The sequence below is a fragment of the Chroicocephalus ridibundus genome, chromosome 18 (genome assembly GCF_963924245.1).
Source record: "Chroicocephalus ridibundus chromosome 18, bChrRid1.1, whole genome shotgun sequence".
Taxonomy (NCBI): Eukaryota; Metazoa; Chordata; class Aves; order Charadriiformes; family Laridae; genus Chroicocephalus; species Chroicocephalus ridibundus.
In genome coordinates, this window is record NC_086301.1 from 8,175,804 (window position 1) to 8,202,945 (window position 27,142).

Below are 27,142 nucleotides of genomic sequence, written 5' to 3' on the forward strand. Positions count from 1 at the left end.
CTGGGGGGGGTGGTGGTGGGGGGGGGTGGCTGGGCCAAAATCGGGGCGCCGATGGGAAAAGGGAGCGGGGAAAAGTTTAACCCGGCCTTTTCCGCCGGCAAAAGCGGCGTCTGGGGAAAATCCTGGGAGCTCCGCGGGGGGGGGGGGAGCGAGTGGGGGTGACCCCCCCCCCGACCCCCCCGACCCCATCCCCGCCGCCCGCCTTTGCTTTTCCCCCTTTCCAGCCGGATTTTAAGGCGGTTTATTGTTTGCAGCGGAGCGGGGGCCGCTGCCGTCTCGCCCCCCCACCCCCCCCGGGACAGGGACCGGGGCCGGGGCCGGGCCGGGGCGGGCCCGGGGGCGGGGAGCGGCGGCCCCGCGGGGCGGTGAAAAGGAGCGGCGGGAGTAGAGGGGGGGGGTGGGACGGACCCGGCAGCGCCGCCGCCGCCGCCGCCCGCCATGAGGGCAGCGCTCGCCCCCGGGGTCCGCCTGCTCCGCGCCCTCCCCCGGGACAGCCGGTGAGCGGGATGGGGACACCGGCAGCGGGATGGGGACAGCCGCTGGGCCACGGGGTCACTCGCCCGGGGACCGGCACCGGCATGGGACCGGCCCTGGAGCTGGGGACCGGCGGCGGGATAAGGGACCGGCACCGGGATGGGGACCGGCACCGGGATAAGGGACCGGCACCGGGATGGGGACCGGCGGCGGGATAAGGGACCGGCACCGGGATGGGGACCGGCACCGGGATGGGGACCGCCACTGGGCCAGGGGGTGACTCGCCTGGGCACCGACACCGGGATGGGGACCGGCACCGGGATGGGGACCGGCACCGGGATGGGAACCGGCCCTGGACCGGGGGACCGGCACCGGGATAAGGGACCGGCACCGGACCGAGGTCACTTGCCTGAGGACCGGCACCGGGGGCTGGGGACCAGCCCTGAGCCAGGGGGGGGGTCACTGGCCTGGGGACCGACACCAGGATGGGGACTGGCCCGGCACCGGGGTCGCTTGCCTGGGGACCGGCACAGGGATGGGGACCGGCCCTGGACCGGGGGACCGGCACCGGGATAAGGGACCGGCCCTAGACTGGGGGAATCGCCCTCCTGGGGACCAGCCCTGGACCGGAGGTCACTTGCCAGGGGACCGACACCGGGCTGGGACTGGCCCTGGACTGGGGTGGGGGGGTCACTCGCCCCGGGACCCCGAGACCGACTCCGGCGCGGCTCCGGCGTCAAGGCCAAGGCTTTTGGCGTGACCCAGGCGCTGTCCCGGGGACGGGAGGGCCACTGGGTCACGGCTGGGCAGGGGGGGGGCCACGGGGCCACCCCAAGCCGGGCAGCAGTGCCCAGCGGGCCTCGAGCGTCGCCACCGCGTGTGCCAGGCCCTCCGCATTCGGCGGGACGCGGCCAACAGCGGCATTCCTGCCGCTTGCCCTCCCTTTTGGCCAGGTGGCAATCGAGATATTTCCATTTTGGGAGCCCGTTGCCCAAACAACCCCCTCCACCGGCTGCCGTTCTCCCCGCCAGAGCACGTCGGGGGGGGGAAAACCCCCCCCCACCAACCCCCCAGCAGCCGGCCGGGTCGGATGCCGTGCGTAGAGTTTCTCTTCCCCTTCCTCATCCTCGGCCTCTCCGCTCCCCTCGCATCAGCCTCCGCCCCCCCCTCGACAACGGCCCCAGCAGTGATTTCGGGGGGGTTAGGTATATTTTTTGGGGGTGGGAAGGAGGGATTTTTTTTTTTTTCTTTTTTTTTTTTTTTTCCCCACGCCCCCGGCAGCCCGGAGCGGAGAGCTGGATTTGCGGGGCGTCTGGAATTGCGGGAGTTGCACAAAGAAGCGAAACCGCCAAGAGGAGCGGGACGGGCTAAAACCGCACCAAAAAAAAAAAAAAAAAAAAAGGCTTTTTTTTTTGTTTTGTTTTGTTGTTTGTTTTTTTTTTTTTCTAAACTCGGAGGAACCCCGTGACACTCCTCGGTGCCGGAGCCGCTCCCTGACCTTTCCCATCCTCTGCGCTGCCCTAAAACCCTCCCTAAATGCAGGATGGGGAGGTGCTCATCCCGCTCCGGATCCTATTTGGGATTCTCCAGGCTTTATCCCTCAATTTTCCCGGGAGCAGCGTCCCCGGCCCCCAGCCCAAATCCCATTTTTTTTCCCACCGTTTCCAGCAAAAGGGATAAAGGCGCTGTTTGGTGGAGGAACCGGAGCCGGTGTCGCTCGGGGGTGTCCTGTCCCCCCCCTTTTCCCCGTTCCCCCCCCCCAGCTCGTCTTTAATTAACGCCAGGAGTGACGATGAATCAGCCGCGCGCTCGTGCCCTGTTTCCACCCGTGACGCCGGGAAGGCACTTCCTCACCCCCCCTCCACGGTTTGACGGCCCCAGGAGGATTCGACCGGGAAAACGAGCAGAAACGACCCCCCCCTTTTTTCCGCTTTCCTAAGACCCCGCGGGTTAAAGAGCGGCAGAGCTGCGTGCGCGCATCCCAAATTCGCACCCGCATCCTGAGCGCCTTCGGCGGCGGCGGCTCCCGTCCCCCTGTAGCTTATATTTTTCTCTCCGAAAAAAAAAAAAAAAAACCAAACCCAAAACCCAGGAGTTTATCCCGCAGGATAACCGGCGGCGGAGCTGCGCGGGCGCATCCTAAACCCGCGCGGTGGTGGCTCGCCTCCCCCTTTAGCTCGTGTTTTTCACCCAACTCCGTTAATTTTGGGGAGGGAGGAGGAAGAGCACGGCTGGCGGCGAGGCTCGGATGCGCCTGCGACGCACCCCGGCCAGGGTGGGCTTTGCCAGCCGGGATGGTGACAGGGTCCCCGTCCCCGTCCCGCCACCCCTGACCCCCCCCCACCCCCCAACCCCTCGCTCCGGCTTTTTCCCCGCAGGTACCGGGGGTTGACGTTGGTGTTGACCTTCCTCTGCTACACCAGCTACCACCTCTCCCGAAAACCCATCAGCATCGTCAAGGTCAGCGCCAACCTCACCCCCAACGGCGGGCAGAGGGGACAAGATGTGGGGTGGGGTCGGGGGGGCAATGTCCTCCAGCACCCTGATCTCCCCCCTCCTCTCCCCCCCCCCGCTACAGAGCCAGCTACACCCCAATTGCTCGGCCTTGGGCCCGAACCCCCGCAACGACTCCAACAGCAGCACGTGGTGCAGCTGGGCACCCTTCGGTAAGGCTGCGTGTGTGTGTGTGTCCCCCCCCCACCCTCCCCGGCACCCCAAAAACTACCCGGCCAAGTCGGGTTCCCCCTCTCTGTGCCCAAAGCCAGGTCGTGGCCAGAGATTTTTGGCAGGGGGCCGGCTGCTCGTTAGGCACCCGGAGGTAATTAAGCAGCTCGCATCCCGCCCTGTGCCCCCGGGGCCGAAGGGCAGCCAGCGGGTGGTGAAATCGGGGTCGGCACGGGGCCGGCTCCCAGTGCTCGATGGCACCCGGCCAGGCACCGAGATCCCCCCCCCCCGCCACCGCCGGGGAGAAGGGGGTTGGGGACAGGAGGGGACGAGGACGAGGAGCCAGTGGCCACGGGGAGGGAAAACAAGACGGGACCTGGGCTGAGGTGGCCTTAATATTTCTTTTCCAGATGGGGACAACTACAAGGAGCTTTTCGGGGCGCTGGATAACGCCTTCCTGGTGGCCTACGCCATCGGGATGTTTATCAGGTACCCCTCCCCTTTCCCCAGTTTGCACCAGTTCACCTGTTTTCCGTCAGGGTGGGGTTGTGCCGCCGGGAAAGCAGCCGGTCGCTGCTGGGAGCCGCTTGGGATTCGGGGCACGGGTTCGGTGGGATAACACCCGTCGGTGGCGTCACCCGTGACAGCTCCTGGCCGCGCTCTTCCCTCTCTCCGCAGCGGCATTTTCGGGGAGCGGCTCCCCCTGCGCTACTACCTCGCGGGGGGGATGGTGCTGAGCGGGCTCTTCACCGCGCTCTTCGGCCTCGGCTACTTCTGGGACATCCACGTCCTCTGGTACTTCATCATCGTGCAGGTATGTCCACGCCGGAGGAGGCCCAGGCTCCGGATTTTACCCCCCCGGCCTCATCCCGGGGTTTTTTTTTTTTGGCGGCTTTCGGGAATGTGGCTTGGCCCGGTTTCCAAGCGGGAGAACGCCGGGCATTTCCACTCCCCGCAAAACGCGTGGCGTGGGCGCCGAAACCACCGGGCGCGCCCCGTTTTGCCATGCAGGGCGGGCGGCCGGTTTGGCAACACCAACCCGCTCCCGATTTAGCCACGCGAATGATACCGACGGCTCCAGGATTGCTGCAGTGGGGGGGGAAAAGCCCCCCAAAACGAGTACTTTTTTCAACAGCTTTGGGATGGGGGGGCTATTTTTGGGCCTGGCTACCCCCAACGGCACAGGGGATCAAGTCGGCGCTCACCGGGGGCCGCCGATGCCGCGTAACGCCGCCGGTCTCTTGCCAGGTCTGCAACGGGCTGGTGCAGACGACGGGCTGGCCCGCCGTCGTGGCGTGCGTCGGGAACTGGTTCGGGAAAGGAAAGTGAGTGTTTCCTTCGGCGCATCCCCCCCCCGCCTCATCCTCATCCCTGTCCCCACCCCGGCGACACCGAGCCCGGCTCTGTCCCCGCCAGGAGAGGTTTGATCATGGGCATCTGGAACTCGCACACCTCCGTCGGCAACATCTTGGGGTCGCTCATCGCCGGCGCCTGGGTTTCCTCAGCCTGGGGCCTGTCCTTCGTCGTGCCCGGCATCATCATCGCCGCCGTGGGCATCGTCTGCTTCTTCTTCCTTGTGGAGTGTGAGTGGGCGTGATCCGTCACCGGCAGCGTAACGCTGACATCAGCGGGGCCGCAAGTCTTCTCCTTGCCCCTCTCCAAGAATTTTTGGCAACCCCAAATACTTCTTTCCAGCTGGTGGCAAGCCGGGGCGTGGACCACCCCCCCCCCCCGAGTTACGCTCAGCATCCTTTGGGCTCATCCAGGCAGGCTCAGCCCCTCGGCTGCTCTCTCCTCTCAGCCTGTCTTTCTAGGAAAGATTTGGGAAGCCCTTTGGGATTTTTACCAGGGTTTTTCGCTAGCCGGGAAGCGGGTACCCGGAGGTTCAGCCCAGCCCCGGGGGGTTCCCAGCCCCCCGTTTCGCCTCTGCGGGGTGAGATGCTGGAGGGAGAGCCGGGGGAAGCAGGGCCGGTCAAGGCTCTCTCACGGGTTCTCCTTTCTCCCTGCAGATCCCGAGGACGTGGGCTGCAGTCCGCCTCTGCATCACGTGAGTCCAATCGATTCCCAACAGGCTTCTCCTGGGCTGGGTGGTTGCTCGGTTTACTGGGAACAACTGGGGTGGTCGGGTCATAACGCCAGAAATTAGAGGGATGTTCAGTTATCGAGGAGGTTGCTCCAGTGTGAGCATCCTCCAGGTCCCATCCCGGCGGCGAATCTGGTATTTCGGCCCCTTCCAGCAACGAGAGTCACATCTCCTGCTTTCGGCTTTAGATGGCCTCCGACGAGGAGGATGCTGGAGGGGTGACCTCCAACGAGAAGGATCCCGAAGGAGTCACCTCCAACGAGGGGCCACTGAGCATCTCAGGCCAGAGCAGCACGGACCGCTCCGACAGCCCCAAGGAGCCAGTGGAGGAGCCCGAAGCCATCAGCTTCCTTGGGGCGCTCCGGATCCCCGTGAGTCACGGGATGCCCCTTGCGTCGTGACGGGGGATGGAGGAGAGAGCAAAGCCAGGGCAGGTCACCCCATCAATGGGGTGCCCACTGGGCAGAGAACTGGGGGACAACCCGCCATCTGGAGGAGGCTTGGGAGAAGGAGGCTCCTCTGATGTCTTCTCCTCTCCTGCCAGGGCGTGGTGGAGTTCTCCCTTTGCCTGCTCTTTGCCAAGCTGGTGAGCTACACCTTCCTCTACTGGCTGCCCCTCTACATCGTGAACGTGGGTGAGTTTTTGGGGAGGGTGAGGTGGGAGCCCCGGGGGGTTCAACGGCCTGCCAAGGGGAGCATCTCCTCACCCCTCTCCTCTCCCCGGCAGCTCATTTCAGTGCCAAGGAAGCCGGAGACCTGTCGACCCTCTTTGACGTCGGAGGCATTTTAGGTGCGTCACCTACTCAGGCGCAGGGGGGTGGATCAGGGATGATTTGGGGACAACCCTCGCCTTGATGGACGATCCCCTCCGTGGGAAGGCTTTGCCGGTAACCCCGTCTCTTTTCCCCAGAGCACCGTTGCAAAGGTTTATTCGGCATCCGTAGGGCTCAGCAGGCAGCAAACGCCCCTTGCTTTTATTTCGCCATCCAGGTGACCATCGCAACACCTTCCCTTGGGTCTTGCTTGCTCAGCTTCTCCTTTTCCTTAGATAAATAATAGATTTTGCAAGCGTAGAAGAGACCAGAGCTGCGTGCAGGTGCAGGGAAACCATCTGCAGGGAGCAAGAGGCAGGGATAAATCAAAGCCCTTCACTCTGATGTTACTGCATTTAACCTTGGGGGCGTCGCGCTCAAAAGCTCGGGGATGAAGGAGCATCACGGCGCAGCATCCCGTGGGATTTTGAGCTAAGCCCGGGCGAAGCTTTGCCGCTGGGGCGGTGTGACAGACACCTGTGACTCCTCCTTGCAGGGGGGATCTTCGCCGGCCTCATCTCTGACTACACGGGCGGCAGAGCCACCACGTGCTGCGTGATGCTGGTTGTCGCCGCTCCCATGGTGCGTTATCACGGGGGGGGGAAAAAAAAAAACCCCCAGTCACGAGGGTTTCCTCTCCTCTGGCTCCTTTGAGTCACGGCCGCCTTCCTCTTCCCAACGCCCGGGACGAGCTGGTCATGCGCTCGGCTGAGACGAGAGCTGGGATTGATCCACGTGGCCAGATGGTTCCCAGGGTGGACATTCAGACCTGGGTGCTGGGAGGGGATTGTTGAGGCCTTGACAGCTGAAAAAAAGCCCTTTAGGGTTTTTTCTTTTACCTCCATCCTGCCATAACCCTGCTCCGTCTTAATGCCTTGGGGGTCCCACCAAGCCGGTCCAGCTTTTTCGTCTCTTTGCTTTGCATCCCAAAAGCCCCCATGCCGACGGCCTCACGCTCTGCCGGCGCTTGGCCGAGACGTCCTTCCCGAGCACCTGCACAGAGCTCATTTGGCTTCGCTGCCGCAAAAAAACCGCGGCTAATTAGCTGTAATCCAAGCCTGGCTGGCTCTGGGTCGCCAGCCTCTCCGCTGTGAAGAAGGTGGCGTGCGCTGAAAAGCAGAGAGGCCGCGTCACGTCCAGGTCCCCCCCCCCCGGCCCCGATAGCGCCGGCGGGGCAAATTACCGTCTGGCTTCAGCCGGCGGGGAGGCGCGCGAGCCTCGCCGGGCCATAAATCGCGGCGGCACCTCTGTTTGCCAGCTGCCAGGTATTTCATCTGGCAGGCAGACGGCGGGATGCAGAGCCAAGGGCGCGCTCGGCTCCCTGTCCCGGCTGGCACTCTCCTCTTCAAACGACGCGTAGAGGTTGAGGGGCCGGGCGGGCTGCGAAGTTTGGTGCCGGGGATAATTCAGGTCCCCGTCTTTCTCCGTCCTGTCCCCGGGGTGCTGCTTGGTGCTGCAGGGGAAACGCTTGGGAAAACAGCTGGAATAGCCGTAAACTGGTTCATCTTAACGTCTCTTTTCCAGCTGTTCTTGTATAACCACGTCGGCCAGAATGGCATCGGCACGTCAATAGGTAAGGAGCTCCTCGGCGCGGTGGCTTCCGTCACCAAAGGGGCAGTGGGAGATGCTGCAGACTCACCTGCCTTTATCTCTTCTCTCGAGCCAGGCTCCCGGCCTGGGATTTGAGGGAGGGTGGTGCTGGATGAGCGTTTGCTGCCTGCTGGGTGGGATGTCCTGGGGAAAACGGAGAAGAACAGGAGGCGGGTGCTCGGGCCAGCGATATCCGCACGGGGTCTGGGAACGACGGACCCGACGCCCTGCTGCTCCCCGCACTTAAAGACTTAATCTCTCCCCGGGTAACTCTGCGTCCTTCTCGTTCCCTGTAGCGATGCTGATCGTCTGCGGCGCTCTGGTTAACGGGCCCTACGCTCTCATCACGACAGCGGTTTCGGCAGATTTGGTAAGAGCCGCACCTCGGACCCTTGCCCCAGCTGCCTTGCACACCCAAAAGGCTGCTCCCCCTTTCCCAGAGGAATATTTGCTGGGATTTTGCCTTTTAGCTTTGTTTTCCAACGCCTCCGAAGCCCAGAGGAGAAGGGCAGGGCTGTCGCACCTCGCGCTGCAGTCAGTCCCTTCCCTTAAACACGGCTTTTTTTTTCCCCTGTTGCTTTTTCACCTTGGCTGCACAACTCTGCTTTAGCCCCACTGTGTCTCCCTCTAAGCGCAATCCCGGTGGAAAAATTTGCTGGGAAATCACCTGGGATGGCTGCCGGCTGTTGGCAATCCCGGTTTTGCTGTGGCTTGGCCGCAAGCAGCGTCCGAGTTTGGTCCATGGGGCCTGGGGTGCGAGCGGCCTCACGCTGGGACTTGCCATCTGCGGACCCCGAAGCCACTTTTCCTCCTTACGTTTTACTCCTCCGTCCCTACAGGGCACCCATGAGTCTCTCAAAGGAAATGCCAAAGCCCTTTCTACCGTCACGGCCATCATCGACGGCACAGGATCCGTAGGTACGTCGAGCGCTGATTTCCCCCACGCTGCGGTGCTGGCGGGTGCGGGTCAACTGGCCCCGTGCACGGGACATCTCCTCACGCGCCTCACGTCCCCTCGCAGGTGCCGCACTGGGGCCGCTGCTCGCCGGGCTCATCTCCCCCACGGGCTGGAATAACGTCTTCTACATGTTGATAGCAGCCGACGTCTTGGCTTGCCTGGTAGGTCCCTCCTCGGCGTTTTCTCAGCCTGGATAGTCAAGGGGTCCCTTGTAGCCACCCACGTGCCACCAGAGGGCAGGGACAGTCCTCGGGAGACAACCGGGCACAGGGCGAATTGCAAAGCCCCACATTGACTCCAAACCTTTGCCTCCATTCGCTTGGCTTCTCCCAACGGCCTCCTCCACGCGCGCTTTTAGTCGATGCGATCTTCCCGAGGAAGAGCCTTAAAATTTGTCTCCCGGCGATGGAAACGCTGGTGCAGGGGCTGGGGGCTGCAGAGCCATCGGCTCCGTGGTGATCCTCCACCTTTCCCCTTGCAGCTCCTGGCTCGAGTGGTGGTCAAAGAGGTCCGTGGGTGGTGCGGCTGCATAGCAAGGAAGAGAGGGTACGTACGCACCGTCCTGGGGTGGCCTCCGGTCCCACAATGCCAAAACATGGCGTTGGTGCCGCTCCGGAAAGATGTTTGTTATCCCTTGCTGTCACTGCTGCACCTCCACGCGGGCACCACGAGGCCGTCCGCCTGACGTCTCACTGCTGCGGGCACAAAGACATTTCCACCTCGAGCCAGGGCAGCACACGGGGGATTTTAGCCATCCGTGCCTCGCGGAAGCCTCTCGGTGCTAAACGCGCCATCCTTGTGTCTTTGTAGCTCTAGCGTGCAGCTAACAGAGTCAGTGCTGGATGGGAAGTAGCTTGTGTGAGTATCCCCGCTTGAGCCCCAAGGATTAAATGCAAACGCAAGCCTGATTCCCCCCCCTCCCGCCCCGATTTTGAGTTTCGCTTGGCGGGCTCGGCTTGGAACAGCCGTACCACTGAGGATAATCTCAGGGCCGAGATCAAGATTTGGGAATCAAAGGATCAAATCGCAACGGCCGGGGAAGACAGTGCGGACGGGCGGGTGGGCAGCGCGTCCTCGTCTCCGGCCGACTTCCGAGATGTTAGCCCAGATGCCCCATTGATTGGCAATGATTAATGCACTTGAAACGACCGAATCCGTAGGCTGACTCGCCCACCCGCGCTAATGAGCTTGATTACACAGAGTGCAAGCTCGCTAATCAAATCCGTGGCCGAATCACTGCAGCGAGGGTGTAAATAATCTCCAAATCAGCACCGGCCTGCCTCCGATTGCCACCGAAGCCCCAGCCGCGAGCACCACGGGGGAAGGGGCTGCCGCCAGCCCGGTGGTGGGGGTGCCAGGTCCCGCACCGCCCTGCGAAAACGTTTGGTCCTTTATGTCTTGTGTTTGCAGGTGACAGACCAATAGTCTGGGCCTCGCGCTGCGGTAAGTGCGGCCCAAATCTCCTTCTCCAGCCGCCGGTGGAGGGCTGTCAGGCTCTGCTCTCTTGTGCCGGGGCTGGTTGGGGCGAGGACTGTCCTGGCCAGGTTGCCACCGTCCCCATTTGCACCCAAATCCGGCTGGTTTGTGCCGGGGGAAAGCCGCTAGCTCAGTTTGTGGGAAAACTGCGAGACCTTAGAGGGCTTTGGGGAGCGCGTTGTCTCTGGAGCAGCTTGGAGAGGAGGTGCAAACACCGGGGGGGTTTTTACTGGGGACGTTTCAGCTTTGGCCGGAGACAAAACGGTGGCCGGATCTCCTCCTTGCACCTGCTTCTCCTCTGGTCTTACGGCGCGGATGGGGCTGGGGTCGCCTGTCAGAGCCGTTTTCCATCTCGCCAGCAGCACGGTGGCTCCCGTCACTGATCCCAACACCCGCCGAACGGTGCCCACCGCACTCAGCCGGCTCGCTTCTCTCCCTGCAGGTTTAAGGAATTTTGACGCGTCCCCCACGAGCCGCTCCGAGCCGAGAGGCCCGGAGGGAAGACAGAGGCTGGGGCACGCCAGGAGCGTGTTCCTCTCGGCAGAGCCGAGGCTTGGCCTCAGGCACGGCCCCGCGAGCCCGTACCGCCACCACGGGTTTGCTTCGGAGGGAGGCAGCGGCAAGGAGCAGTCCGAGGGCCCTGGCCGACCGGTTTTCTGGGCCGATTCTTCACCCTTGGCCGTTTTATGAATAAAAAACATGCAAAACCTGTGTTGCCACTCCACGCCTTTTCCTGGTGGGGCTCGGCCAGGTCTGCGTGGACTCGGGGGCGATGATCGCTTTTCCCCACAGGCAGTCTCTCGTGCAGGCCTGCTCCGTCCCAGCGCTCGGTATTTCAGGACACTGGACCAGGAGGGCTGTGCCAGGTCACTTGAGGCGCCGCTTATTCTACATAGAGAACATCCCCGGGCTTTTCTCCGAGCCCTAATTAAGCTGGTGTTGTTCTTCGTCTCATCCCACTGAAAAAAACAAACAAACAAAAAAAAACAACCAACCGAAAAAACCCAACCAAAAGCAAGAGAGCATTTTTCCCCGATTATGACGATTCCTAATTTGTACCATTTGGCCCGAAAAGAAGGACCCATAGGCATCTATCAGCCCCTGCCCCATGGCAAACAGCCGCTCACACGCTGTGCAGTTCAGTGCAGGTGGCTGATGGTCTTTCGTTAGACGCCTCCTAATTAAGAGGAGCCACGTGACGGGCGCCTGCGAGCGCCGGGGAGGTGAAACCTGCCGGCCATGCGGGATCCCCCGGGGAGGGGGTGGGTCTGGGAGGCCCCAGCAGCGTCCCTTGGTTAAGGCGGGGGGCCAGCTGCGCGCTGGGGCTTCGATGCGCGAGGAGCCGGGGCGCACGGGGCATTCGCGAGCTGTGGGGTGCGTTTCCCAGCCTGTTCGCCATCCAGGGATCGCGCCCGGGCAGGCTCCGGCTCTCCGCCCAGGGGAGAGCAAGCGCCGGGTGCCCGGGGCTGCGTTTACGCCCGGTATAAATCTGAACTCTCATTGACTTCACCTCCTTGGATCTTAACCTGAGGAGCAAACATCTGGGCCCGATGTGATTTTATTAAGTGCTGATTTCATCAGCGAAGGGGAAAAAAAATTTAAAAAAAAAAAAAAATCTAAAGAAGAAAACCTGCTGGCCAGTTGGATCAGCTCCCTGTAAACCCCTGCGAGGTGATGGAGCGGCATGGAGGGGGGGACAGGCAACTCGGAGAACGGCAGCCACACGTTCGAGGTGGCTGGATGGCGATGGCCTTCGGTCCTCTCCACGCTGAACCGGAGCGGCTCGACGGGGCTTGCAAATTCGCAGGTTGCCTGCGGATCCCTGGGGGAGAATGCAGGAGAAATGACGGGGCAGGCGGAGGAAAGCAAAATCCCCAATTGCCTTTCCCCCCCCCCCAGGAAAATAACCTTCCCCTGGGGCAAACCCCAACGGAGCCATTAGGGAGAGGCATCACGGCAGGGTACGGCAGGGTCTGTCCTCAGCAGAGACAAGGGGCTGACACCGCAGCCTCCCCGGGCTGTGCGGCTCCTGGCAAACGTGGCCTCTGATGGCACGCGGGCCAACGATGCCAGCGGAGCGATGCCACGCACCCGGCTGAGAACGATAATTTCGGCGCACACGTGACTGAGCTTTCGCTTTGCTTAATTGCCATCCACCTGGTGGAGGAGGCCAGGGGAGGGCTTGAAAATACATTTTCAAGCAAAAAAAAATCCCACAAACCCTGACACACGCAGGGGCTTATTGCAAAAGCAAGTTGGTTTGGTGGTTGGTTTTTTTTTTTTTCCCCCCCCTTTCTTCCTTTTTTTTCCCCCGCCCCGCCACCTCCTGCCTGTTCTTTCAGCTGCTCATAGTTTTTCCGGGACAAATTTAGGCCTGGGCCGCGTCCCGCTCGTGTTTGGAAAGTCTGAGCAGCCTTGGCTGCGCTGCCGGGAGCGAGGAGAAAGGGCAGACGGCCCACGGCAGTTTGAAACCTTAAAAAAAAAAAAAGAAAAAAGAGCCAAATGCCAAAGAAAACCCCAGATCTCGCTGAGATTTTAGAGACTGAGTGGTGGGCAGGAAGGCAGGGGGGGGATCCCCTGGGTTTGTCCCGGCCAAAGGACTGTTTAAACGGAGCCGAGCTCCTCCAGGAGAAGCCTGCACAACTCACCTCGCCTCGTTCCTCCGCCGCCGGAGAAGGGGCCGCTGCTTTTCCCCCCCCGCCCCGCCATGAGCCCCTGCGGCGCGGCGAGGGGGCTGCGTGAGCCAGGAGAACACGAACACGCTCCTGCTGCTGTCCTGCGGATAGGGGGGAAAAAAAAACCAACCCAACACAAAACCCAAACAAACCATCGCGCCTGAAACAAGCTCATTAGGAGCCCGTTGGGTCAACGCAGAGCCTGGGTGGTTTTCCATAGGTGACACCCCGGCCCCCAGCGCGGCGATTACCGTTTCGGCTGAGGTAGCCTGGGAAAGGGTTGCACATATTTCGGAGGAACGCCGTCACTCCACCAGGCCGCTGTGAAGGTGAAGAGGTGGCTGGGGCACGGGCCGTAATTACCTATGCAAGGAGCAGCCGGTGAACGCTGAAGGGCTTTTTAATTAGCAGCCAAAGGCAAAGCGGGATTCAACGGCAGGGAAGCTGAAGTCAGCAAAGTCAAAGTGGAAATAAGAGGCCAGCTTTTACCAGCGAGGGTAATTAAGTGCCGGCAGAGCGCAGCACGAGGCGTGAGGAATTGCCGTCATTCACGGACCTTAAATCAAGGAGAGAAGTTTCTCCTGCAGACACTTGTTCTCCCTCCGTTCCCGCTCCGGCACCACTTGGCCACCGGCGGGAGGGAAGCAGCCGTCCTCGGGTCCCGGGAGCCTGTGATGAGCTGGGCGGCGGCATCCCGGTGTGAGAGCATCCCTAACGAGCCAGGTCGGGAATTTAGGAGGTAAAAGGGCTGTTTTCCCACCTGACCTGAAAGCAGCTTGGCCGCTCTCCTCCCAGCGCGCGCGGTATCTCGTGCAAACATCCCTTTGGGCACGGCGGATTCCTGTCACTGGGATTTAGCAGGATTTTTCGCCCGCACGGGGTTGTCGCCTCCGGACACGGAACACCCGGCAGTGCCACCCTGCAAGAAGAAAGCTGGGCTCATTCGCTCGCAGTTTTGGGAGAAAGCTGGGCCGGAGCAGGGCTCCTCGGCTATAACATCTCCCGAGCTCCCAACACCTTTGCCAGCGACTGAGAAGTTGGGATTTAAGCCAAACCCGCCCTCCTGCTACACATTAATTGCAAAAAAAAAACCAAAAACCCCCAATCATCAGGGTGGTGGACGGAGGCGGATGTGCTAGCGAGAGGTTATTCTCCAGGAGCTGAAGGTTTGGGTGGGGGACAGCAACAAAACTCGGCGTTTGGGACCGGCTGGAAAGCAGCTCCGGCTCATACCAATTCCTTGACGTGGTCCTTTCCCCCCCCACCCCCCCCCCCCCCGCCCTCCCCAAAATAAACAGGAACTGTCTGGAAAGCCCCTGCGCGGGGAGGAGCAGAATTGCCCAGAATAAATAAATACAGGGAGAGAGCCCGGGCTGAGTTCATCCAGCTGGTTGTTCCCCGCTGCCAAGGGTGGCGAAGGATGAGGATGGAGCTCAAAATGTTTGGTTTTTTTTTTGGGGGGGGGCGAGAGCACATGGGTCTCTTTCCCCAGTTAACGGGATTTTGGGGAAAGCGCTGAAATGGCCTCCTTGTGCAAGAGCCACCGCGTCCCTCCCGCAGCACGGCTTTCCACTCTCCCCAAAATCCTCCCCCGCACGATGAGCCTTTTGACTGATTTTAGTTACAAAAGGATTAAGGGGAGAGAAAAAGCAAATACCTTGGCTTTATTTACGGCGCAAAACTGGAAGAAGCTTCACATTTCTGCTTTTAGGGTTGGGTTTTTGTTTTTTTTTTTTTTTTTTTTTTTTTTAGCGCCCCCCAGCTGCTTTTGCCACGGCTTCCCCATTCGTCGGACTCAAAGCCTGGCAAAACGCCGCCGTCTCCGGCTGGCACGGCTTGCCAGCCCGGCCTCACCGAGGGTCTGCGAACCGGCCCACTGCTCTCGCACAAGCGCGGGGAATAAAGAGACGGCAGGCGCGGAGCCGGAGCGAGCTGCAAGACTAGCTTCGTGTTCATAAATGTTATTAAGATGATGAATTAAATATGAATTTTGTTTCAGGCGTAACTTCAAAATCACCAAGAGACCCGACACGCTTGTGTTGCATAAATGCTCGGCGTGTTCCTGAACACGATAGTTCGACTCCCTTGGACATAGGCTTCAGGATAGGAAGGGATTGAGCGTTTACGCGGCTGGAAAAGCAGAGACACCTCTCCTCTGCCTTTTTTTTGAAATGTACTTACACGTTTTTAGCTGACCGAGTTAGGGCTCCTGGGTGCTGGGGCATTTTCTGCAGGGGAAGCGTCGCTAGCTCTGCCTTATTAATCTTTCATGTCCTGATAGCGATATTTTGTGACTGACAGCTGGCAGGACAGGGCTGGGAGAAGCCAGGCGGTTCTTTTATCTCCCGTTCACCGTCTTCAGTTCCAAATGAAAACAAGACCGATTCTCTAAAATGGGAAAAAAAGGAATAAAATCTGCGTGAGAGCTATGAGTTTCTTGCCCTCGGGTTTTTGGGCTATATTGCCCCTGAACACAGCTCAGGGCTGCGGCACCGTCTTGCACTCGGCTTCGACCTCCCGGCAATACCTGCTGCCCACTCCGCCGTGAAAGGCTGAGCGTCTCCATCCCTCCGGGGCCAGAAAAGCACGAGCTGTAACGTAACTCACCTCCCCCGGCTACCACGGGGCGCCTGTGGGAACCTCTCCCCGGCGCAGTACGGATGGTGAAGGCTCCTTCCCTGCTCCAGAAGGCTCACGCCACGCCCCGGGCCACCGAAACGCTTTTTCTCCTGCAAGGAAGTTGAAAGCCACGTGAGATTTCATGCAAGAAACCAAACCATCGCGGTCGAGGGACCGCTCGGACAGCACAAAGCGGTTGTTATTGCTAGTTTAGTACAGACAGACGGCCTGTGTGAGCCGCTGCTATCAACAGATTGATTTGCCGCATGGGCACGAGGCCGAGCCGTCTGCCAGCTCAGAGCTCGGCCCAGCCTCCCCGCTGCACTTCAGCGGGGCCCTTCCCATGGAAAAAAAATAGGGAGAAAAATGGGATTTGACCCCATGGGCTTTCCCTTCAAGTGGAAAGGTATCGGAGCTGACTACCAGCTTCGGCACCAGCCTGAGCAATGCTTTTATGTTTTAGGGCAGCAGAAACCGCGAGCCTTCGGCTTCCTTCCCAGGATGACAGTCCCCAGCCAAAGGGACCGTCCCCAACAATGCTGAATTTCCAAAAAAACCCCGCGCCTGCCACAGGAAAAGCTGGTTTTCAGAGACGCTATCACCAAAGGGCGGCAAAAGGTGACGATCCTGGAGAATAAATAAAGACCGAGTCAGGGGTTTCTCAGAAAGTTTTATTAAACTACGGTGAAAAAGGAATGATAACAAACCGTCTCGTGCGGACAACGATCACAAACCATCTTGGCTCAGTTCAGTTCATTGAATCAAGGGTAGTACAAAGTGCGTGGATTTCAGCTCTCTTGGAAAAGAGAAAAGCAGAGAGAGGTTAAAGCACCTTTTCCATCTGGAGTCCTGGAGAGGAAGGTGCTCGTGCTCAGTCCGAACTTCGCTTTTAAAGATGGAAGACGCAGCGCTGGTGCGAGCGACACATTTCGCTTGCTTGGCCGGCTCTTTCTGAGCTTGGAAAAAACCTGACGTCAGCGGTCTCCTGGTCTCCCTTCCTGGTTTATTGCCATGAAATTGGGATTTTTCTCTTCGTGGGGATTGCCGTCTCCGGTTGCTGCTAGCTGTTGTGGAGCGGTTTGGCATACACCGGCTCCATGAGGTGGTAAATCAGGAGCAGGAACAGGCAGCCAAGTACGACCAGGCTCATCACAGCCAGGAGGACAAAGCGGCCGATAAAGAAGGTGTCCACGATCTGCAAAGAACGGAAAAAACCGACACGTTACAGCTTAGGTCTGCTCCGGGAGCCTGGAAGGAACACGCCGCATCCTGGAAAAGAGGACTATCTGAGAAGATCACCCCAGGAGGAAAAACTTTGGGGTTCCCCCAGATTTCTCCCCTCGCTTTTCATTCCTGACACGGGTGTGCGACAAACGATTGAAAGAAGAACCCCTTTCCTCTGAAAAAAAGCTGCTGGTGGGAAAGCTAACGTGGAGGAAAAGAGCAGCACAGCACCAAGCACAGGGAAGAAACACGAGTCAAAAGCTCTCCCTGGCCACAAATCGCCTGGCGCTGCAAGGAACTGCGCACAGTTCTTCCCTTTTAGAAGGAAAATAGTTGGGGGGGGGGGGGGGGGAAGGAAAAAAGATTAAAAAAAGAAAGATACAGCGGCAAGGCAAGACACAATGAGATGCCAACCGCAAGAAGGCTGGCTATGAAATCATCCTCTTGGCTCCTGAGACTACCCCAGAGCTCTGCTCACCCCCGGCTCGGTTTGATAAATCGCATTAGCACACGCTCAGCCTCGGTGTTGCTGCAGAAAAAGAGTCTCTTGTGAGCGACGCGTTGGCTCCTTCTGCACGTTTCACTTTTTAATTAGCCAATTAGCAGAGTTTCGGTGCAGAAAGCCCAGGTCATGTATTATTGATAGTCAGGGCAGGTCCAGTCCAATTGAAGATCCGAAAAGAAAAAAAAAAAAGCTTTCCATTTCTGTTGGCCTCCTGGGCACAAACAGGCGCTCGGCTGCCCTTCATCTCACTTCCAACCTTTACACAAGCAGGTCCCACGCAAGGCAGAGAGAAGAAAAACTACAAGAAGCTTTAGCAGGGATTTACACAGATCAAGCTCTAGAAGAGCAATAATTGATGTGCGTTAATAATAGAACAGAGGAAACGGCACCTAAAATGCCACAAAACTCTGTGTATTCAAAGCCCAAAACGCTCTGGGAAAGCTCAAGATCATGCAGGCAGCTTGATGCGACCTGGAATCGGGGGAGATCCCAGTGCCTGACAACAGAGACAAGGGGCTGCCTGAAAACACAGATGGCTCCACACTTGAGCGCGGCAATCACCTACAAGAGAGCCAAAATTACGTTACTGGGTGTTAAAATAGAAAACAGAGCTGCAGGAAAGTGAGAGGCTGCAGAATTTGAGGGAAAACGATCAAAACTACCTACTATGTGGCTATCGGCGTGCTCCGGGGCGTGTTGGATGATGGAGGCAGGTGGGGTGGATGGAGAGCTGGGACAAAGCTACAAAAGGGGATGGCAGAGGGGGAGCAGAAGCTGCTGGAGCTCAGGGCTGAGCTGGGAGGGATGAAACTACAAGTGCAATTCCTGCACGGAGCCCCTTGGGCCTGGGAGAATGGGAGCCAGACCCCACGGGTCACGTATAACTGCATGTAAATAAGGAATTTTATTAAGGAAATAAACAGATCCCTGCTCCACAAGCGACACAGCCTGCACTGATGGCAGCCTGTGCCAAAGGAGGAGCCGCAGGAGATCAAAAAGGCAGCGCAGAGCAATCCCCGAGGTAAAGACCCATCCCTGGGGCCTTGGGGTACCCATGGGACCCATCCTTGAGGTAACGGCCCATCCCCGGTGCCTCAGGGCCGCTGTTGGAGCCCATCCCTGGGACCTCGGGGCGGCCCTTGGGACCCATACCTGAGGTAAAGGCCCATCCCCAGGGCCATTCTGGAGGGTAAAGGCCCATCCCTGGGACCTTGGAGCCCATCCCTGAGGTAAAGGGCCATCCCTACAGCCTCTGGACACCCTTGGGACCCATCCCTGGGGCCATTCCTGGGGTAAAGGCCCATCCCCAGTGCCTCAGGGCAGTCCTCGGGGCCCATTCCTGGGATAAAGGCCCAGCCCCGAGGTCTCGGGGCATCCACGGGGGCCAACCCCGAAGTACAGGTGCACACATGGGGCCTCCGGACAGCCCTTGGCAGCCACCCCCGAGGTAAAGTCCCGTCCCCAGGGCTATTCCTGAGGTAAAAGCTCATCTCCAGGGCCTCGGGGCAGCCCCTGAGGCCTTCCCTGAAGTAAAGGCCCATCCTCAGGGCTACTCCTGAGGTAAAAGCTCATCTCCAGGGCCTCGGGGCAGCCCCTGAGGCCTTCCCTGAAGCAAAGGCCCATCCTCAGGGCTATTCCTGAGGTAAAAGCCCATCCGTGGAGCCTCAGGGCAGCCCTTGGGGCCCATTGCTGAGGTAAAGGCTCATCCACGGTAACGTCCCGCCACCCCCGGCCCCGCTGGGCCCCGCAGGCCGCGGCGTGGGCTCACCTCGTCGGCGGCGGCCGCGGCCGGGTGCTCGTCCTCCCGGGGAAAGAGCAGCAGCGCGGCGCTGAGGATGGCAGCCCCCAGCGTCACCAGCACCACGGCGAACCTGCGGGGGAGAGTCGGGCGGAGCGGCCTCAGCACCGGGCCCCGCCTGATCCCACCCCCCCCGCATACCACTCTCACACGTTTCCCGCTGCTCACCGGGCCCGGCCGGCCGTGCGGGACAGCGCCAGGCAGAGCAGCAGCGCCAGGCCCCACAGCAGCTGCAGCACCAGCACGCCGGGCCCCACGCCCAGCGCCATGCCCGCCATGCCGCTCCGCCGCCGCTTTCTCCCTAGCAACCGCGCCGCGCCGCCGCGCCCCAGCCAATCAGCACCGCCATACGCACGGCCGCCGCTTCCCATTGGTTGCGGGGCGGGGCGAGGGGGCGGGGCCGCAGGTTTTCGGGACGCCGCGGCAGGTGGGGGCGCGCCGGCGGGCTCCGCGCGCGCCGGTCCCGATCCCGGTCCCGATCCCGATCCCGATCCCGATCCCGGTCCCCATCCTGGCTCTTCCGGCGGCAGGGAGCTCGCAGGAGCCTCCTCCAGCCGCTGCCCCCCCTCCGCGACGAGCGCCCCCATCCCGGTCCTTGGATGTGCTCCCGGTGGAACGGGAATTTCTCGCCCCCCCCCCCGCCGCTCCCGTTGACGTATCGGTGCCTAATGAACCCCGTGTTGCTCGTTGCACAGGCTGGGCCACTGGCCCCGGTCGCCTGCCCACCCCGCTGCAGGCAAGCACCTCTGTTTGAGCAAGGTTTCAACCCTCAACCCCCCCAAATTTAGCTGCTTGCGTCCTTAAAACATTTGGGGCCAAAACCAGGCAGATTTGGTTAAAACAAACGCAGTTGGATGTTGCAGGGTTTCACGTTGCTGTGGGACAGGCACAGCGGGGGTCCAGGACCTCCGAGCTGAGCCCAGGAGGTTTGTCAATGCACCAAGATAAGAACGATTTTCACTTTAAGCCCATTTTTCCGCCTGCTTTTGAATCGCGTTTCTTCCCCCTCACAGCTCTGGCTGGCGTGGTTTGCTGGGCGACTTTCTGCTGGTACGCGCCGGCTCATCTACCAGTTCACCCGAAAAAGAAAAGTAAATGCGTTGATAAATTCAGTTTTTCCTCCCGACGACTTGAAATCTGGTGATGCTTCAACTGCGGAAAACGTCGCGTAACCGCTGTTTTCTTTCTGTCATTCCTTTCAAGGGGAGGAATAAACCGGTGAGTTAATGACGCTGCGCCGCACCGACCTGCCTTTTCCTGTGATGGAATCGGAGTCGCCAGCGTGACACCAACCAACCGCTCCGGCAAGCGGGGCGCAAACCGTCGCCGACACCTGCCTTTGCTTGGCACCGTGTAGGAACCGCCTGCCAACATATTAAAAGCGTACGTTTGATAGAAAACTTCCTGCGCTTGTGCCGTTCGTCCCACCGGAGTGTCTCGTGCTGTTCGTCCCACTGAAAAGGGTGTTTTTTTCCCGCTGCAAACCCCATGCTGGCGATGTCTGTCTTTTCCCAACCCTTCTCTTCCCTTATTCCCTGCTCCCCTGGGCAATCAGAAATGGTAAATTTGCTCCTCTTCCTTGAGAAGCTCCCTTTGCTGTTCTCTGTTTTCCCGTTTCTTCGCATTTTTGGAGGGTGGTGGTTTTTAAAACCCCAAGTCTCTCCTTCATAGCCACCCTTCTCTTTCTGCCATTCCTCTTCCACCCTTTGGCTTTCCGTCTGAAAATGATCATTTTTGTCCATCGGTCAATGACGCTTTTCCTTTATTGCATTTTCCCTTCTGCCTTTTGTCTGCGGCTTTTACCACGGCACCTTTAACCCGTTCCCATATCGACTGGGTCTCTTCACTATTTGTTATCTCTTCTATCTCCTCTTGACGCTGCCCGGTAGCTTCTCGATGCCAGCGACGTCGCAGCGCAACAAGGTGGAGAGGTTGCGGCAGGGAGCTTGAATCACCCCGCTATCGAACCCGCCGCTGGACCACGCCGCGTCCCAGATATTTGGCCAGAAGTCAACGGATAAACCTGATGTTGGTGGAATAAATATCCCGTCAGCAACCACCTCCAGCAGCCAGGTTTTAGCCGTGTTGCTCGTTGGGTTTAATCCCCTCTGTCGCACCCAGCATAACTGGGTTGACGGTAACTCAAGTTTTGGAGATTAAATCATGCCCAGCAGCCCAACAGACTCCCAAATATCCCTCTAATATTTCTTTATATGGCACATATGGTCTTGCAGCAGGGCGATGCGTTTGAGTACAACGGAGGCAACTGTAAATCCACAGCCGAGGAACTGGGAGAAGGTATTACTGGTGTCGTACTTCCGAGTACAACCTTCCTTAGAGATTTCTCTACTTTCTTCTTAGAATTTATCTTCTAATTTCTCTTCTTAGAATCGTCTGCCTCACCCTCTTCTTCCTCTCAGCTTCCCCCTGGCATCAGAAATGTCTCGGCGGGGATTTGCCTTATGGGACTGCCCCGACAGCGCGTCAGTTGAATGCGAAGATTAGGTTTTGTGGCCAAAGAATAATTTACGGCGGTCCTAAAATTAGGTTTCCCCCCCCCCCTCCCCAGCCTTTACCCACTGGGATTTGCGGTCATTTACAGCCTGCGCCAGAGTTGCATTGTACCTGTGAAAAAAACCCACCCAAAACCAGAAAGGGGAGAAAAAATCAATTCTGAATATAAGATGGGAATTCAAAAATGTAGGAAGGCAGCAGAAATTGAGGACTTTCGTGCCGTTTGCAGTGATTGCTTGAGTCTAGGAGAAACTTCATGTTTGTGGTGGGTTTTTTTTCCGGGATAACAGCTGACGTGGGGATGTCTGCAGATCCCAGTTTCACTTTTGACTGGCATCCAAAGCCTTGCTCTGGGCAGGCTGGCGTCATCTTGCATCGAACTGGTGACAAACGACGTGGTAACCATTAATGCCAGGTCCAACGTATTTGATATCAACAATCTAGGTACCATGAAGCCTTTCCTGGCAAGGCTCTCGAGGGGTATTGCACTTTAAATAAGGAGAAGCGGAGTCACCCAGATGCTGTTGGATGCTCGTGGCCCAACAAAACCCAACACAAAGGATTTATTTGGACACGAATCGTTCAGGTGGTCTCCGATGGATGGGAGAGGCTATCCTGTTGAGGGATGATTTGAGGGATGGGTGGACTGTTCAGTGGATGAGGAATTGGCTGGCTGGTCGCATCCAGAGGGTGGTGGTCAACGGCTCCATGTCCAGATGGAGATCGGTTACAAGCGGTGTCCCTCAGGGGTCCGCAGTGGGACTAGAACTGTTCGATATCTCCATCAATGACATGGACGGTGGGATCAAGGGCACCTTCCGCACGTTTGCCGACGACACCACGCTGAGTGGTTCGGTGTCACGCCTGAGGGACGGGATGCCATCCAGAGGGACCTGGACAGGTTTGAGAGGTGGGAGTGTGTGAACATCACGAGGTTCAACAAGGCCAAGGGCAAGGTCCTGCCCATGGGTCGGGGCAACCCCTGGTATCAGCACAGGCCGGGGGGTGAAGGGATGAAGAGCAGCCCTGAGGAGAAGGACTTGTGGGTGTTGGTGGCTGAGAAGCTCAACATGAGCCAGCAACGTGCGCTGGCAGCCCAGAAAGCCAACCGCAGCCTGGGCTGCATCCCCAGCAGCGTGGGCAGCAGGGCGAGGGGGGGGATTCTGCCCTTCTGCTGGTGAGACCCCCCTGCAGTGCTGCCTCCAGCGCTGGGGCACCGACAGCAGAAGGACACGGAGCTGTTGGAGCGGGGCCAGAGGAGGCCCCGGAGATGCTGGGAGGGCTGGAGCCCCTCTGCTGGGAGGACAGGCTGAGAGAGCTGGGGGGGTTCAGCCTGGAGAAGAGAAGGCTCCGGGGAGACCTTCCAGCCCCTTCCAGGCCCTAGAGGGGCTCGAGGAAAGCTGGGGAGGGGCTCTGGAGCAGGGAGGGGAGCCATGGGACGAGGGGGAAGGGTTTTACACTGAAAGATGGGAGATTGAGGTTGGATATCAGGAAGAAATTCTCTCCTGTGAGGGTGGTGAGCCCCTGGCCCAGGTTGCCCAGAGAAGCTGTGGCTGCCCCATCCCTGGAGGGGTTCAAGGCCAGGTTGGACGGGGCTTGGAGCAACCTGGGCTGGTGGGAGGTGTCCCTGCCCGGGGCAGGGGGTGGAACGAGATGATCTTCAAGGTCCCTTCCAACCCAAACCATTCAATGATTCTATGATATGATTCTTCACCACCGTGGGTGGGTTTTCCCAAGAAAAAGACAAGGGGGTTGCGGCATTTCTTGGCAAAGGCATGAAAAAGATACGGATGTTGGAATTGGGCGAAATGATCTTGGCAGCGCGATGCAATTAGCACCGAGGCTAATTAAACGCTTGGCCCAGGAGGATGGAGAGGTCACCTTTCTTCAAGGGCTTCAAGGCAGGATCACATGGATCAAAGCTCTTTTGTAAGACGCCACTTGAGGAGCAGACCCCGGAAACAGGGCGGGTTTGGGCTGAGATGGTCTTTTTTAGGTTCAAAACTGCAAATCCACCATGCCCAGCTCATCTCGGTAGCCAAAATGACCAACACGGTCTAATACCAAATGATATTAAATCATCAAACTCTCGGCGACGGAGTTGGAAACACTGGGCAAATTGATTTAAAACTCTTCGCGCAGTCGTAAAACTTGAAGTTTTACGGCTGGAGCTCCCCAGCGCTCAAATATTAGAATTAAAAAGAAACGGGCATTGATGCAAGCAAGAAAATATTCTGCTCCTGATTTAAAGACTAGCGAATTGCTAAATATTTTTATTAGCGGCAAATTTGCAGCTTGCTGGAACTAATTTCACGCCCGGTAGATATGGAGCTTAAGCTGGGGATGGCGTTAAATTACTCTCTTGTAAAGGTATTTAAGTCTCACGACGGGGACGCCGTTAGACGGTGGGGACCTGGCTGGGGACCCCCTTTTTGGGGTGGCTTCTCGTGGCTTGGGAGCCCCGGGGATGGCGGCGAGGGAAAGCCGAGCTCTTGCAGCGTTGGTACAAACCCATCATTTCCTCCCCCAGGTGGGAGAGGAACCACCAAAGCCCTTCATTTGCATAAATTTGCTTAGGAGGTTTGCTGCAAACCGGCGCAGGACTCAGGCGCTTGCAGGGCCCTACCATCCTCCAGTCCGGAAAGATAAATTTTAGGGGTGTTTTTGGCACGTTTCGGAGTTTATTTAGGATATTCAGGGTTTAATCGATTGAATTATTTGTATTTATTTATTTCATTGGCTTTAAAAATGTATTTAAATTATTTTAATTGATTTTTTATTTAGGATATTTTGGATTTAATTGATTCGAGAGATGGGGAAAGGCTGGATCCCCGAGTGCCGCTCGCCCTCCGTGCCCATTATTTCCACATCTTCTTTGCTGGCTGGAGGTTTTATGCCTTGGAGATGGTTTTCCAGCCCAGATCCCACCGTCTTCCTTCTGCAAAGCCCTGGAGTGCACCAGGAACCACCCAGCTTCATGCGATGGGAAAAAAAAAAAGAAACCCCATCCCGTTTCGGTTTGCCCGGATACAAACCGGGACAGGTGCAGGGACGGGGTTGGAGGATGCGGAGCCCAAGAAAGCAAAGCCAAGGCGTCGAGGAGATCCGATTACCCCTCTAAAAATACCTCCGGGAGGGTGGCGATGGTAAACAAGAGCTATTTAAATCCCCCGGTCCACTTTCTGCGCTGGAAATACATGAGGTTAAATAGTTCTCCCCCGACTTCTCGGAGAGAAGTATGGCCGAGAAGTGCTACGTTACCCTTTTCCGAAGAGAAATCCCTAAGAAAAGAATTTTAAAATAATAGGAGAGGGTTTGTAATGGCTCCGGTGGGGATACAGCTCTCTCTCACAGGAACCCGCTTCGGATTATCTTTCTCTTGCTGATGGCAGAAATCAATTTTAATCGTCCTGACGGGAAATGAGGATGTAAGACTTCAAACAGAACAAATCCTGCAACGTCCGAAAAATAATAAAATGGGATATGAAGTCACTTTTAAAATAAAAAAAAAAAAAATCATCCCACCCCAGCAGTAGGAGATGCCTCTAAAAGCCCCGAAAGGCTCCGGTCGGTGGGAGGTGGAGGAGCAAAAGCCTTTCCCGTGGTGGGATGCGTCCGACCCCAACCGAGAAGCACTTGGAGAAAGTGGATGGAGGAAGACGGGGTGTCTCCGTCATCACCCGTTGTCCTGGTTTGAGATCGCTTCAAAACGTTCCTGAGTGGAAGTTGGTCGTTTTCTGGTTTTGGTGACTTTTTATATTAAATGCAGTTCGAATTCGGTCCGGTAAATTTGTACATCAGTACAAATAAGGCTCTCCGAAGTCAAAGCAACTGCAGAGGGTTTCCCTAAAAAACCCTACAAAAAAAGGCCCTATAGTTGTCTTCTGGGGATGCTTAACTACCGTCACGCCCGCACGGGGTGACGTTTCCCCATGGGATCAAAGCCCCTGGGTGATATTGTGGCAAAATCTGACCCTTGTATCGCCAGCCCGGGCGTATCTGAGTAAAGAAAGGAGGAGAGAAACCTTCCGAGAGACTCGGGTTGTAGAGAGAGAGCCCTCCCTGGGCGATGGAGCGGAGGCAAAGCTAAAGGAAGGAGCGAAACGAACTGACGGAAAACGAATACAAGAGGGTCGGGGGGAGAAAAGAAGGCAAGAGCAGGGTCTGGGGAGATGCTAAAAATGATAACTTGCTTTTCTAACAGCATTCCCAACGGTGCTAAAGCCCACGGTGAGCTGTTTTTCCAAGAAACGTCTATTTCTCCGAGAAATGCTATTTCCCATCAATCTTATCCTTAAAAGAGTCTCAATATGGGGCCTCCTTGTGTCATCGCTTCTGGAAACCACTCGCCTTTACCCACGTCAACCTCTTCCTCCTTCCAACCCAGGAGTTTTGAGGCGAGAAACCAAGGAGTCATCACCGCCAATGAAACCCTCGACACTTCACTTTAAGTGGCTCATCATCATTAGTTCTTTTGGTATTCCTTGTAATGGCATTAATCACCGGCCGCTCGTTAGACTTTAATGTGCCCGTAATATGTTCATCCGTAGTAATTCAATCGCAATTGAGGGGTTGATACCGTCTCCTTATCGGAAGGGGCTGGGCAATGGCAACGTCCATCCGTGGCAGGATGTTGGGTGGCCGCGAGCAACCAACGTTTGCTGAAACGGCCCGAATTTGTCACCACAGTCCCCAAGACTTTTTTTTTTTTTTTTTTTGGCAGCCAAGCCTGCTTGCAGTTTTAATTACGGTTTTATCCTTGGCTCCTTGCAACACCTTCGCTCTCGCCCTTTTTCATTTGACATATATCGATTTTTTCCCCCTGTTCCCAAGGCGGCAGCTTGGAAACGACGCGGCTCTTCTTGTTGTTGTTGTTGTTGTTGTTGTTTTAAAATTTAATTTCTTTCCTTATTTGTCTGCGGTGGCGGGGAAATTAGTTGTGGTTGGCAACGGCCGGGCCTGGAGCAGCAAGGTCAAAGCACCGCATGGCTCCTGGGAGCTTCCTTCAAAAGTCACAGCGTTGCCCTTAAGATGTCCTCTCCCCGACTCCTGAGCGGGTGGGATGTGGCTTTTGTATCCCAAAATGAAATTTTGGATTTTCACACACTTCAGGGTCGTCGGCAAAAAGGATGTTCTTGTGTATCTGGCCGTCACGACGCTCAGTCAACTCATGGCTTCCTCCTACCACGCGTGGACAACCAAAGGATGGAGATCACCCGCCTCTCGGGGACTTCCCTGGCCTGCACTGACCTCCCCGGCCGGGGGTTACTCCTCGCCTCCAACCTAATTTTTCAATTGCTGGTGGATGGCAAAAAAGAGAGGTCTTAGCGGTCCTTCCAAAAACGCGCACCAGTTGCCCCACGTTCTCCAAGGGATTTCAGCCTTGGGGTTTTGGCCTCGGCCCTTGGGCAGCTCTGCATCCCGAAGGATGCGGAAAACTTATTTCCCTTTTTTTTTTGCCGGCGGCGGCGATGTTTATGGAGTGCTCCGCTTTTCTCAGATACATTAGCAAGTTGCTGAGATAATTCCAACAGCCAAGGGCATGAATCATTTCGATGTTATTTAAGATGCTTTTGGGTAACCTGTGCAAAAAAAAAAAAAAATATTAAAAGGCGGCTAATCGAATGGCTTTGAGGGCTGTAAAAAACCAGAATCCAATCCCGGCGAACTTTCCTAGATGTAATTTCAGGAGAGATCAAAGATGACACTAACCCAAGGAAGTAAAGCTACTCAAAATTCAAAGTTTATAG

General features: G+C 57.7%; 2 protein-coding genes across 5 annotated transcripts; one reads left to right on the top strand and one right to left on the bottom strand.

Annotated features, from left to right (window-relative positions):
- Positions 1–359: 359 nt before the first annotated feature.
- SLC37A2 (solute carrier family 37 member 2) lies at positions 360–11,013 on the top strand. Of its 4 annotated transcripts, XM_063355169.1 has the most exons (20): positions 360–497; positions 2,853–2,934; positions 3,053–3,140; positions 3,549–3,627; positions 3,817–3,952; positions 4,387–4,463; positions 4,555–4,721; positions 5,148–5,185; positions 5,410–5,592; positions 5,766–5,856; positions 5,949–6,011; positions 6,530–6,615; positions 7,558–7,606; positions 7,920–7,993; positions 8,463–8,541; positions 8,645–8,742; positions 9,063–9,127; positions 9,392–9,439; positions 9,992–10,024; positions 10,500–11,013. In XM_063355169.1, the coding sequence occupies exons 1-18, from the start codon at positions 439–441 to the stop codon at positions 9,432–9,434; spliced, it is 1,557 nt and encodes a 518-aa protein (XP_063211239.1). In that variant the 5' UTR covers positions 360–438; the 3' UTR covers positions 9,435–9,439; positions 9,992–10,024; positions 10,500–11,013. The 4 variants fall into 4 exon arrangements, with proteins under 4 accessions (XP_063211239.1, XP_063211240.1, XP_063211241.1 ...); XM_063355170.1 differs by lacking the exon at positions 9,992–10,024; XM_063355171.1 differs by lacking the exons at positions 9,392–9,439; positions 9,992–10,024.
- A 5,169-nt stretch (positions 11,014–16,182) lies between these two features.
- TMEM218 (transmembrane protein 218) lies at positions 16,183–19,199 on the bottom strand. Its single transcript, XM_063355172.1, has 3 exons — positions 19,047–19,199; positions 18,849–18,951; positions 16,183–16,546 (listed from the first exon to the last, which is right to left on the bottom strand). The coding sequence occupies exons 1-3, from the start codon at positions 19,154–19,156 to the stop codon at positions 16,412–16,414; spliced, it is 348 nt and encodes a 115-aa protein (XP_063211242.1). The 5' UTR covers positions 19,157–19,199; the 3' UTR covers positions 16,183–16,411.
- Positions 19,200–27,142: the final 7,943 nt, after the last annotated feature.

Excerpts from the sequence above, each read along its gene's own strand:
- SLC37A2 (XM_063355168.1), top strand. The coding sequence starts at position 439 with ATGAGGGCAGCGCTCGCCCCCGGGGTCCGCCTGCTCCGCGCCCTCCCC. Across the intron at positions 4,464-4,554 it reads AACTGGTTCGGGAAAGGAAA|GAGAGGTTTGATCATGGGCA; the intron begins GTGAGTGTTTCC and ends TGTCCCCGCCAG. Across the intron at positions 5,857-5,948 it reads CCTCTACATCGTGAACGTGG|CTCATTTCAGTGCCAAGGAA; the intron begins GTGAGTTTTTGG and ends TCTCCCCGGCAG.
- TMEM218 (XM_063355172.1), bottom strand. The coding sequence starts at position 19,156 with ATGGCGGGCATGGCGCTGGGCGTGGGGCCCGGCGTGCTGGTGCTGCAG. Across the intron at positions 18,952-19,046 it reads CGCACGGCCGGCCGGGCCCG|GTTCGCCGTGGTGCTGGTGA; the intron begins GTGAGCAGCGGG and ends TCTCCCCCGCAG. Across the intron at positions 16,547-18,848 it reads CCGCGGCCGCCGCCGACGAG|ATCGTGGACACCTTCTTTAT; the intron begins GTGAGCCCACGC and ends CGTTCTTTGCAG.